The 13,359-nt window shown below is 37.8% G+C and overlaps 2 protein-coding genes across 8 annotated transcripts in view; one reads left to right on the top strand and one right to left on the bottom strand.

The window, feature by feature from the left end:
- LOC117601888 (uncharacterized) overlaps window positions 1-12,758 on the top strand; it is an 86,165-nt gene extending 73,407 nt beyond the window's left edge. For 4 of the 7 annotated variants that reach the window (XM_076691554.1, XM_076691555.1, XM_076691553.1 and 1 more), the window contains 2 exons: window positions 8,857-9,008; window positions 9,109-10,265. In XM_076691554.1, the coding sequence (XP_076547669.1) occupies window positions 8,857-9,008; window positions 9,109-9,212 (256 nt within the window). In that variant the 3' untranslated portion in view covers window positions 9,213-10,265. Of the gene's footprint in view, window positions 1-516; window positions 933-1,105; window positions 1,290-1,409; window positions 8,768-8,856; window positions 12,542-12,621 lie in introns of those variants that run through there. The other 3 variants (XR_004580823.2, XR_013063248.1, XR_013063249.1) reach the window with 3 other exon arrangements.
- On the bottom strand, window positions 10,321-13,275 carry LOC117601885 (pre-rRNA 2'-O-ribose RNA methyltransferase FTSJ3). Its single transcript, XM_034319219.2, has 6 exons — window positions 13,139-13,275; window positions 12,601-13,064; window positions 11,593-12,529; window positions 11,106-11,519; window positions 10,650-11,034; window positions 10,321-10,567 (listed from the first exon to the last, which is right to left on the bottom strand). Exons 1-6 carry the CDS (start codon window positions 13,203-13,205, stop codon window positions 10,321-10,323), a joined length of 2,514 nt encoding a protein of 837 aa, XP_034175110.2. The 5' UTR covers window positions 13,206-13,275.
- Window positions 13,276-13,359: the final 84 nt, after the last annotated feature.

Genomic DNA, 13,359 nt, shown 5'->3' with positions numbered 1-13,359 from the left:
TTGTGTCACATTTTTCTATTATTAGGAATCTTTGTTTATGAATATGTCAACATTTTGAACATCGCGATGAAATTATCGAAAAGTTGCGAATTTAGTTTCTAATTGAATTTTAGACAGTGTAGAAGAGACGAATTGCGAAACTCGTGGGGTAAAAGTAGGAAATGAAAAGGTGTCATTCTTCTGTCTGTGTTGGTTCCTTTTCTGAAACGCGAACACAGCAATGTTCGCTCTCGAAAAGGGAAAGGGGGCTGGAAAGTGGAACACGGCCAATGTCCCGATGACCTCCTGACACACATTTCTCGCTCGTCTCAACGAAAGTGAAAAGAATCGGTCGTTTTTACTACCGAACGTGATTTATAGCTACGGGTACCTGACAAATTGTATTTCATCCAATTACCAAGACCGTTCTTCGAACGTGAAATGGTCGAATTTCCAAACGCGTGACTGACGCTACAAAATATGATTATTGCAGAGGGAAAATCATAGACCCTTCGAGGATCTATTCTCCAGGTCATATACAGGGTGTTAAAAAGTACCCTGAAGAGCTCTACATCGAACATATGATATCGAACATATCCAAAAAACCATAAAATTGTTATCTTTACAGTAGCAAACAACGTTTGAATTATTTAAATAATTAATTCCGTCTCCAGTACTTAGACTCTCAGCGCATGCGTAAGCGCGACGTTCAGCTGCGCATGCGTAAGCGCGACGCTCTGCTGCGCATGCGTAAGCGTGACGCTCTGCTGCGCGGCTCGTCGGCGGCAAAGGAGGCTAGTCTCCTACTCTGCGGGTCTTGCCTCTCAAGCTGCGCATTGATGGGTCAATTTTTCAATTTTCAACAACGAAATGTGGCTAAACTACTGATCCCATCGAAAAATGCTACAGAACTTTTCACTTCGATTTCTCGTGATCTATCCAGCGGTGTAGAGGTCTTCAGGGAATTTTTTAACGTCCTGTATACTTTCAATGGCGTTTACGAGCTTTTCACATTTCACTCTCAGTCCTTTTGACAATATACCATGTTATTGAGAAGATAATATAAACGAAATCGAATATTTATTTATAATTGTAATATCAAATATAATTTAATTTACATTCGTAGATTCTACTATAATTAGAAAGACGCGTTGGAAAAGAACAATGCTATTGAAAAGACTTGGCCGAGAAGAAAATAACGGGTCCTGAAATTCAAAGCCGGCTTTTACCTCCGGACAAATGTATTTCCAAGGAGCATGGAAACTTCTCGTGCTGCCTTCTCAGCATGTGCATCCATCTCAAAATTTTAGGTAAGAAACCGCAAACAACTGTTGAAGAACATTCCATGCGGTGAAAACTCGGTTTCGAGCAGTCGCCCTTGGAGCCTTATGACTTTCGTAAACATCTCTAGAAAGTCTCGCTTTCTCTAGGATGAAGATGATCCTTGACGAATCATCGAGATTACCTTGGCCGACCCTTGCCTCGACCAAGGTGATTCAAATGGTAAAATGGTTAAAGCTAAGGTTAAAGAAGCTTCGGTAAGTAAGTTCACCTTCTAACAAAGTAATAACGATTGAGACTTCTTTGAGATAAATAGAGGGAAATAATATTTTTGAAGATGTTTAATGAAAGGTTTCGTTGTGGGTTTTAATTGAGCCTGTTGGGCTAATTTATGGTTGACTGTTCTTGAGACCATCGAAATAGCGTTGTTATCGCGATCGTGCAAAATCACCGAACAAATTGGAAGAACAATTTTAGAATTGACGACGGTCCTTGTTCAACGAAGAACACAAGTATATTATTGGCTATGAATTACGCTAGCCCTGCTTATCATCCAGATATCCTTGGCTTCGTTTTTAGCCTGAAATCACGGGCATAGGTGCACTTTGGCCTCTGTTTTACACACGTATACAGCCGTTCTTACAGCCAGTATATCAACCACTTGTATAAACGAGCACGTAACTTCGTTGTTCTAACAATAACCGCGACATGAACACGGAAATCGAAGCGACTTTGGTAACTGGAATGATACGACACCCATTTTTCATCGACTATTAATGTGTAGGACTTCGAGAAAATTAGGAATACTTTCTCAAGTGTCTATTATATCCAGTAGCTAATTTTACCAAATATTAGATACTTCTTTTAATAAAAATTGAAACGAGACCGAAGGAAATTTGAAATACAAGCGACCAGAATTTGGCTATCTTCAAAAAATCATCCAATGTCTAATTCGTCCCCCTTCTCGTTAACGAGGTACTAAAATTAAGATTACGAGAAGAAAGAGAACACGATCGAATTTCCTAGTCATTCTTAATAATAGACACGTTCAGTTTTGGATTTCTTTGAATTGTAAACCATTGGCCCAAACATCCACGACTCGTTCGAAAAGCAAAACTATTTCCGGTTCGACCATATACCTCGATGTGACACAGCAAAATCTGACCATGCTGGTTATTAATAACTGACTAAATAACTGGCTGACCTTTGATGAAACCCAAACTGAGGTACCTATTTCGATTTCCTACAACAATTTTCTATATTTCTGTCAAAATATTACGATTTCAAAACGAAATTTTCAAATATTAACAACGCGAGAGTTGATAGAAGATTCGTTTCGTTTCGTCTGAAGAGTTTCTTCTTTGCTGAAATAAATTTCAAGCAACAAGAGGAGATTCAAGGTCTCCTTTTCCGAAGAAAAAAAACGTATTTCTGCCTGGTAGTGTTTCTCTTGAGGAAAGAATACGTAGTAACTGGGGTCACAAATCACGACGAGTTATCCTTCGACCCCTCAAAATCCATTACGACATTTCAGGGCCAAAGTTTGCGAGTATTCAAGGCATAACGGTCCAGGAGGGCTCGTAAATTTCGTACAGTCAAAAGAAGATGACACGATGTTTTCCCAGTTTCAGGTGTAGTCGATTATGAGAGGAAAGTCGAGGTCGTAAATGTTTGTCAGACGGTTCTTCGCTGTTTTACGACACTTTAGGATATTGCAAAATCAAGAAATACCGGCAAACGAAAGCAAACTTTACTGTAATGACGGTCTATTAACGATACCGTGAGCTAGCATGCTTCATGTGTTAATTGAACTTGAAATTTCCTATGACCAGGATAATTCTCGCGGAACAGGGAAAACTTGTATCGTATGGTTGGAAAAATACTTACCTAATTATCATACGTTTCCTCTTTATCATACACCACTGATCTTAAGATCAAGTGTTACTGTCAGTAGTAGAAGAACTTACCTGCAATTATTTACCCAATTTTTCCGAAGAACTCCTCTTTTCCGCCATCGTGATTGTGATTTTCCATCGTAAATTCTCACCCGTACAATCCTATCCTTGACCTGTCTCGATCTGACGTACACAAGTTCACATTGACATGTATTATCTGGCCACACTACACACAGGTCATGAGGATGTGACGTCTTGTAGAAGTAGAAGTACATTATGCAATGTTTTATATTGTAGTGTAGTACATTATATTCGTAGCAAAGAAAGGAGCTACTTCAAGAACCTGAGCCTCAATGAACCACCTCTAACTAAACCTAGTCAAGATTAGATAAACGAATGATTAATTTTGAAGACATAAGCAAGGATAAATAATGTTTCGGAAATTTGTCAAATAAAACAAATAAAATATTTTTAATATTTTCTAAACGATGGACGAACTACCTACCCCTTTAATCTTTCCAAGGGTAATCTTATTTCGAATAGGACATTATACAAGTACGATGGACGTAATATTTTGCTTGCAAAGAACCGTAAGTTCCCAATGGATCACAGAGTGCATTAGCAATAAACGAATCCACCACGGTACGATAACACCGCGGAATCTTTCTGATAAAACGGAGGTGTGCGTTCAATTAACGCAAATCGCCTACACACGTATGTACGTGTGTACACTGTATAAACGGAATAACGTGTATCGGAGGGAACGTACACGTGCGAGCATGCCACGTGCAAGTATAGAAACAGCCAGCCCACGGGATTTCGGGTCGATAGCCATGACGTCAGTGGATCATACGAGAGCAAGAGAATAAAAAACAGTGAGGAGAACAGAGAGCGAGGAACGCTGATAAAAAGATAAGAGAGCAAGAGAGAGAGAGAGAAGAGAAAAATTTAAAAAATTGTTTATAAAAAACATGCGAGAGTGATAGAGAAGCTTGATATCTGTTGAAGAGAAGAACATATAAGAAGAGAGAGTGAGAGAGAAGAAAGAGGGGAAGAAGGAAGGCGGCAGATGAAGTTCAAGGGTATCCCGCTTGAATGCACATCCCACGCGGAAAATGGGAAAAGAGGGCAAATGGATTTTCCAGCTTTGAAAAAACGTTAACGGAAAGGTTGTACGATCGGAAGGTGGGCGAGCTAAGTAACTTCCACCCAGAAGATCCCTGGACTAAACTTGCCCTTTGAAGAGAACCTTGCAACAAACTTTAGCTACTTTAAAAATGAAAAATTGTCTTTGTAAAGTATCTGGGGAACTTGTTATCGAACCTCTCCTCCGATAATCACTGAAATTAACATAACATTAGAGATTCAATTTTTTCAACCTTGGGAAATACAAAGTTCCTTTTTTCGATTATTAAAACGTACACGTGATTCGTTTATGCAAGCGATTATGTTATAAAATCATGACGCGATATTATTACGTATTCACGTGGATTAGAAAAACGCTCGAAATGCGAAGCGTTTGTTGCAATTACAACGCGTAATCGCTAACAGCCAGAACCACTAATTATTGTTACGTGCCGGTGATGACATCGGTGATAATGCACCTGCCACGCAGAGACCGGTGAAATGTTCAAGGAAGGAAGATAAACAAGAATATTTTCTCGTTTGGTTAGCTTGGTTCCCAGTGTCGCGTGTTAGGTGGGCGTTTCGTAATGAAACGTCCTGGTGACATTATTACGAGGCGATAATCCTCGTGACTAAGCGCGATGACGACGCTGGGAAACTTGCGGCGCACTGGGAATCATCGTTATACAATCTTCGAAAAATTAAGATTAACAATGTCGGTAGGTTAACTATTTTTATTTAAAAGGTGAACTATTTTTAACCCTTGCCATAGAGTAAACCAAATTCATGATTTCCTAAAACTAACGTGTTGCTAAAAATACATGCCTAATATTACTATCAACAGTAACGACGTGTAACAAACTGAAATTCTATCCAACAATACTCGAGGACTCGATGATGTTCAAGGTAATCGACGTAAAACGACTGCTACGTATTATTGTTCTTCCGCGGATATGATGCAATTGTATGAATGCAATTAATCGGGAGACCAAGCTTAAAAGTCTGACTAGAAGTTAAATCAACTGTTTATTCTCGCCGTAAAGATAACTTTAAGTAGGATCCGAGAGCATTGCATCAAATGCGAAAAACAAGATCTCTCGAAGAGCATTATAAAAAGAATATATCTACTATAAATACAGTAGGGTCAAAGTGTACGAATAAATTTCATCGAACCACCCGTTACGAAAACACTCAAGTTTTCCACAAAATTAAACGGTACAGATGATACGGTACTTAAACCTTCTAAGAGGTAAGGAATAAAGGAAGGCGCAGGTTCGCGAAAGATAATCCTTGAAGAGAGGAATTGGTTCAGGTCCTTGTTCCATTGGTCTGGCCAAATGCCGATTGAATTTCGAGTTTGTTGTCTCGACTCTCCACTGTCCTAAAACCGTAATCGTATTTGGGTTAGCATGCCCGGACATGCCCGGATGTGCCCGGATGTGCCCGAACGTGGCTACCTTGAACTTGCCACCCCGGATGCTCGACATCAACTCCCAACCCCCTTTCTATCACGAGAAAAGGATAGATACCGGTAATACGTTCCAGGAAGAGCAGAAAATAACCGGAAATTTAAGAACTCAACGGAGAATTTACTTTTAGACTATCAGGCCTATTCTGACTTATACATTAGGCTAAGGTTGAGCCTTAAACAGCACGATGTTAGATTAATTAAAGAACCACCTACGTAAACGTTTCAGAAGGTTGCAACACATGGTGTAAGAGCGAAAAGTTACGTCAAAATGCTACAATAACAGATTTCATATATGGTCCACTTTAATATCTCTTCAGACATAAATACATTTATCAACGAACCATGCTACTATGTATAGAACTTTGCATCACCGTTATTGAAGATAAACTAGTTTTCTATTAAAGACAATAAGCCAGAGAAAAGCTACCTTGGAACGAGCAATTCTTTAACCTTAAATAACGACCTGACCTCGACTCAATTTCCAACAGGTACAAGTTGTTGGATCTCATTAATAACGTTAAATACTAATCGAGTTGAAACTTGGCGATTGGGGTCAAGAAAGTTTCTTGAACAACTGCAATTCAGTGTAACATTCTTAGCAACTATTTCCAAAATTATTTTTCAACCCTAATCATAAATCAATGTTCACGCAACAAATTGAATAAGTAAAACTCTTGTCTTTTAAATATTTCAGTTTAATGTAACATCATTGAAATACACAACCAATGCTTGTCGCTATAAATATTATATATTTTCTATAAGGCACTAGGTGAATCTGTTTGAAGATCAACCTTTCTTGAGCCTTGGAGAGAATAAGGTAGTTGTGGGCGACCTCGAGCAAGTGTCGGCTCCCGGCAATGTATAACGGGTTGCCCGTGACCGGGGAAGACCTTGGCCATGGATGTACGTCGGGTGTCGTGACGCAGGCGCCGCCTTATGAGTCCATCTTTCTGCAATTTAAAAAAAAAAACACAAACATGCACTATAAAGAAAGTCTGTTCACCTTAAATAATTTAGTACTTAAATACTGTGAAGTTTCAACATTTGGAAATTATCTTTCATTATATTTTACGATAAAAGGCTAGAACAATTTATTTATGATTTATGCACATTTTCCAGACAGGTGATAACACGATGAATACATTAGGAAATACGTTCTATAGTAAGAATACAAGTAGGTTACGTCAGAAACGAGATTGCACTACCTAGTGCAATTAAAAACTTTGTGTAAACACTAATCCTTTCCCTTTAATGATAACATACGATGCAACACGGATCTACGTCTACATTTATTAGCGTTTGCATTCTTATGAAGCATCATTTTTACGTATTACCAATTTTTTATATATTTCCTGTAAACGTTCATTGCATCAAGCTGAATAGTAATTATTCATAAAATTCATACATAATTCATTAACATCTACAACAATCTACTGCGGCGCGGTGTTTATAATATTCTAATGGCATACAAAGTTCATATCGATTGCGGAGTACCGATAAATTGCATCGATTATCGATTGTTTACATAGATTGAAAATCATGTTTCGGCTCGTAGCCATCGCTACTTATAACGGTTTGCCCGTGACCAGCGAAGACCTTGGCAATGACTTGCGCGACATGCTGCGACGTACGACAAGTTGCTTGACAAGGCGCATGTGCCGGCTGCGCACGCATCTCGCTCGATGCATCCGGAGGTCGCATATCCCATGCACATCGACGACAACAACAACCTTGACCTTATACCTCGGCCCGCTGGCCAACGAGGTCCATCCACTCCTGAACGGTTGAAGGTCACTAGTACCGTGGCTAGGAAACCGAGACGAGAAGAGGGAGACGAGCTGATGGTAACGACGGTAGAGAGTAAGAGAGAAGCTAACAAAATCCAGCCGCTCGATCTCCCTCGAGGACACGTTAACGATTCTCAATTACCGCACGTCAGCCCTTGTCTCGCTACATCTACCTCCCACCCTTTTATTCCATTTTCTATATTTCCACCTCGCTCACCCTCTATCTATCTGGTTTATTTCTGTTTGTATGCTCGCGTGGGTTACTTTTACTATCAATCACCGTGTTGTGATTCGTTCGATTTCTGGCTTCTGGTTTTGTGGTTCAAGGCTGCAAGCAAAAATAACAATAAAGGTTGCAACAAGGAGAAGATTTCAACGTGCAACTTTTCACTGGGACAAACGCGTAGGTAGGTATAATTGCTAGAAACTATATTTTATCGGTGAAATGTATGAAAATTTCTATTCCCAGAGCCAAAATGAAATACATATCTGAATACAGAAATAAACAGTAACTGTATTACTCAACTAATTATAGCAATCTATTAACTTACATTTTTGCAACATCGATTTTAGATACTTTTGTCATTTAAATAATTTTTAAATATTACAAAAATTAAATGGTATTTGCCATTGGAACAAAGGTCCATCGAGATTTCCACCCTATCAGGTCATCATGCCACGAATCATCTTATAATATCAACTACCAAAAATTACTATTATTAGTGAAAAGTAGCCTTCAACATAGTTGTAAAAGGATTAAAGCTTACATATACCTAGCATCGTACAATAGAAATGGAATGCTTGTCTCGCGAACGATTCTCGTACAGATTAGAGACGGTGGAAAGTCGAGGTCGCCCTTGACGTAAGCGCCAACCGCGTAAAGATATATGTACCGACACATTGACAACCTTTCATAAAGGATCCTAAGCCAGGAAACTTGACCGAGTAACATGCGTCGAGGGATCCTTAACTATACATCTAAAAGAAAAAGGGTAAAACAAAAGCGATATTATCATCTTTTAAAAGTTAATTCAAATTGTAGTAATTATATAAATAAGAATCAAAGCATAGACGTTTCCTTTTCCGAAGGTTTACTGAGATTGGCGCCAATGCACTATAAGATTTATGTGCATCGTTAAAGCACCTACAAGTGTTTGGCGCCGAATGCAAACTTGGCTCGCGCTAAGTAAATTAGAACAAGTGGATGTTACTATGTCTAAGATCTAGCGGTGTGTCCTTTAAACTTAAACCGATTACATTGTGAAATATGCATTATACACAACTTCGCTTTAACGTTGTATATTAATGTTTGTTTCAGATACCTATGCATATTTCTCATTGCTATCCTTCGTTACCAGGGTAACTTAATTTCGTCCTATCATTTCGTCCTACACGTGTTCTTGACATCGACTGGTTACGTGCGTATAATTACATCATCGTGGAATTTGCTACCAATTAAGAGATGTTTAGGTAACAATGCCTTTTCAAAGGACAACTAAATCGACGATAGAGAAAGGGGTATGGAATACAAAGGAACATTCACCGCAACAATCTCTCTATATGCCTCTAGATATCGCGCCAATGATGAAGCCGGAAGAAGATGATGCGAGTTTTGGCAACGAGCCAAAAAAAAGTTCCGTCGACGCAACTTTCATTGCAACGATGTCGACGTAAAACGATCTTTCTAAATGCCATCGGCCTTGTCCTTGACATCGACCGCAGCGTCCCGACGCTACGCAGCCTATGATTGCATCAGAATGTTCGGTGCAAGGAATACACTTGGGAAGTATGCCGCTAACGGTTGAAGCGAAGAAGCGGGGCAAAGAGTGATATAATGTTCAAATCGATCATGGGTAGAAGGTTTCACGTAGCTGGACAGGTAGATGGTATTTATCTATATCGTTTACCCTCACACTACATATATTACTTTATGAATCGTGGTACCGTATTAAACTTCAGCAGAAGTTTCCGTACTTACCTTCATTCTTTCTCCTAGTTACTCCAAAACCATTCTCAATTCAAATCAATGTCGAGGTAACTTCATGTCGATCAGGCTACGTTAAGGGGGTAGACACGGATAATGCAGCGACGTGACATTATCGGCAAAAATGGGCCTAATAAGGGGTTTGGGAAATTACATTTTTCGTCCTTATATGAGAACAGTTGAGGCTGAGTAAACCCCCTGTGGCTCGGGGGGCTTAGAATACGGCCACGGTATCCCCTGCCTGTCGTAAGAGGCGACTAAAAGGGGTCACACAGACACATACACACACGTACACATGCACGCACACGTACACACACATACACACCGATTCGGACAAAAGATGAGCAGACTCTAAAGGTATGGACTGAGTAAGATTTAAAAGTATGGACAAGTATGAGTGACGAAATTTAAAAATGCGCGAGGTTTGGTGTTGGCGGGGCTGCCAGCACATCCCCGAAGGCGCGTGGCCGATAGCGTTCGTTGGGCAATATGGGGACAGATAAGTCCCCAAAAGCGCCGGCCCCTTCAGGGGCGAAATTAATGAAATGAGATGAGGCTGAGTAAGGGCCCATTCGAAAGAGGAAGGTTCAATGCAGCGTTTTTTCAAACACTGGTTTAAACACAGAATCGTTTTTAATAAAATAGGATTATTTATTCTATTATTATAATATAGGAAAATAACTTTAATAATTTAGGTATGTACAAAAAGTTTTATTTCAACTTTTGCGTAATTTATACGCACAATACATTCTTATGTACACATTTATTTTATATTTCACATAAAAAAGAAATTGTTTTTTATTTTTTTGCTTTATGAGCTTTTGCCTTTCCTCGAGGTGGTCTGCCGCCACGATTTTTCTTTCCACGTCCTTTAGTTTTTTCTTTTGCTTTTGCCGCACGTAAGTCCTTTTTCATTCTAGGATCAACCATCTTGTAACGTCCTTTAACTCCAGCCGGTCTAGCTACTTTCTTCTGTGCCATATGCTTCTTCATTACCACGTAAGTAACATCTTTCTTTGGCTCTTTATGGGCTTTCTTATATAATCTGAAAACATATATCAATGAACGGATATAAATATAAATAATGTTAAGCTTATTATCCCTTCATCAAACCACGTTATACGTACGCTTGTATTTGTTTCGCCTTTTCTCTATCGTTCATCTCTGTGTTGTCCATTATCTGTTCCATTTTCTTCTTTGCTTTTTCTAATTTACGCATTGCTCTTCGTTTTTTCCTTGCTTTTACTTCTAATACCTTTTTAATTGGTCTGGCATTCAAATCCTCAACTCGTTTTTTGTATTCATCAACAAGTTCTTTCGGTACCGGTGCTTCTTTCTTCATGTGTTTCTCTTCATCTTGTACAAACCAATCTGGCAGTTTCTCATCGTTAAATACATATCTGTTCCATGCTGAATCTATTAAATCCCTTCGAGTTTTTTTACTTTGAATTAATAACGAGCCTAATGCTAAGTCGTTCTCAGATAAACGTTTCCTCTTTACCGATTTCACAGCTGAGAATAAAGATAGATAGTTTAATTACTTTAATATATATTCATGATTTATTATGCAATTGTGTACTCACTTGTTGCAGAACTATTTTTACTATTAATTCCATTTTGCATATTGTTTTTATCTTTAGCCATCATCTCTTCCACATCATAATCGGAATCTGAGTCCCCTTGATCATCATCGTTGTCATGACTGTTTTCCAATGTTTTATTATCTCTATTATTCTCTGCAGGATTATCTCCTATTATACGACCACCTTTCTTTTTGTAGTCTTCAACCATTTTATCCAATTCTAAATCCTCATCCTTTTCATCTTCTAAATTCTTAAATATGTCCTTTTCAAACCATAATTCTGCTTTATGGATTCTTTTAGTCTTTTTATCTCTGTGATCTAAATCAGTTATTAAAGGATTTTCTGGATCGTCGTCAAATCTTACTTTCTTTTTTCGAACTCTACTCGCATCTTCATCTTCGGATTCGTCCAAACCTAAAAACAGATAATATAACGATACTGAATTTTGTTATTTAAACAAAAAATTATATATATGTATAGTAAATACCTAAGCTTGATTTATCAGCATCTGATTCATTATCTGATTCATCATTTGAACTTTCTGGTTCACTATCTTCTGTCTTATAATATAGTCCTGAACTGTCTAACTGTCCTTCATCTTTCTTATATTTGATTTTTTTGGGTTTGTTTCGACCTTCATCTGACTCTGCATCACTTTCCGCTACAACATCAGGATGCTGATCTAGTACATTTTCTAAGTGTTGCTTTGTCTTAATTTCTTTCAAAGTAAACATATCATCTCCTTCTAATATAGGACCTTCATTTCCTTTATGAACCATTTTTAAATTGAGTCGTACATTTAGTTTCTGTCTCTCTTTATTCACTTTCTTCTTTTTTCGTTTCAACTCTCTATCTGTTTCTGCTCTAAGTTCTTCGATCTGTTTCGTAATTTCTTCATCTTCTAAATCTTCCAATTCTTCTTGAGTCTTAGGTGGCGCTTCTGTTGTTTCAGTCGCATCTTTTTCCTTATCTCCTGGTTCTAATTCTTCTTTTAAAGATTCTTTCATTGCTTTCCACCATTTCAGCAAACGTCTTAAATCTTTTTTATTTAATACCTTAATATCTTTACAACACTCCTTAATTTCATTAGTTGTTAACGCATGATTTCCGATTTTTTCATCATCAAAAATAATTGCAGAAATTGTTTGCAATGCTTCTACAGCATTTTCATGAGCTATAAAATCTTTAACAGATAATGTATGATACAAGGTGTAATCATTTTCTTGATAACCCTCTGCTGCATGCTTTGTTTTAACTGGATTATATACATTTAGTTTATTTGTAGGTTCTATGTCTAATTCAGAGAATACATATTTTGGATCTAAAAATTTAGGATCTAGTTTATCTGGAGCAATATAATATTGACAAACAACAAAAATTTCAGCAGATTCTAAACGTGATGCTTGAGGTTTGGTTGCATTTACCTATTAAAAAATGTACATTTAATCTACTAATATAGTATAGATAATGTTGTAGTATTGAATAATTTAAATACCTTTCTAAACAACTGTTTTAGCACCCAAAGTAATGGTTGATAATCTCTTGATCGAAAAAGTTTTGTAACAAACCACCCACCAGGTCTTAAAAAGTATGTTGCCATTTTTAAGGCAGCTAAAGTTAAAGTAACTTGTTGATACGCATCATGGAGCCAATTTTTACCAATGTTTGGAGCTCCATCATGCAATACAACATCAGCTTTCCATGTTTTTAATTCACGAGATATCGCTACACGGCATTTATCTGTAGTAATATCTTCTACTAAACTGATGCATCCTGGAATGGGCTTTATGGGAAATAAATCTACACCAACTACTATAGAAGATACGGGCATATTTTGACGGGCGACCTGCATCCACCCGCCAGGAGCAGCACATAGATCTATGCATACTCGAGATTTTTGTAAAAATTCAAATTTTCGATTCAATTGAATTAACTTGAAAGCAGCACGCGATCTATAACCTGTAAAACATAACCTATTAAATATTTTATTTACATATAACAAGTAACAAAATCAGACTTGAAGTAATATTTACCAGTTTCCTTTGCTAACTGATAATATTTATCTTTTCTCTGTTTTCCAATTTTTCCTTTTTTCCCCATGTTAAATTATTCATTCATACAATTATACCTTTTACCAGAAAGTTATGTAGTTTAATTAAATACAACAGACAAACACCAGGCGTCGTTGGCGCTACAGGCGGACATTGTAAAAGTGAGGGGAAAAAGATGTATTTATATGAAGAACAGTTTTTCA

Source organism: Osmia lignaria, chromosome 13, assembly GCF_051020975.1.
Source record: "Osmia lignaria lignaria isolate PbOS001 chromosome 13, iyOsmLign1, whole genome shotgun sequence".
Taxonomy (NCBI): domain Eukaryota; kingdom Metazoa; phylum Arthropoda; class Insecta; order Hymenoptera; family Megachilidae; genus Osmia; species Osmia lignaria.
Note: the sequence above shows the minus strand (reverse complement) of the source record. Positions and strands in the feature narration are given on the sequence as shown.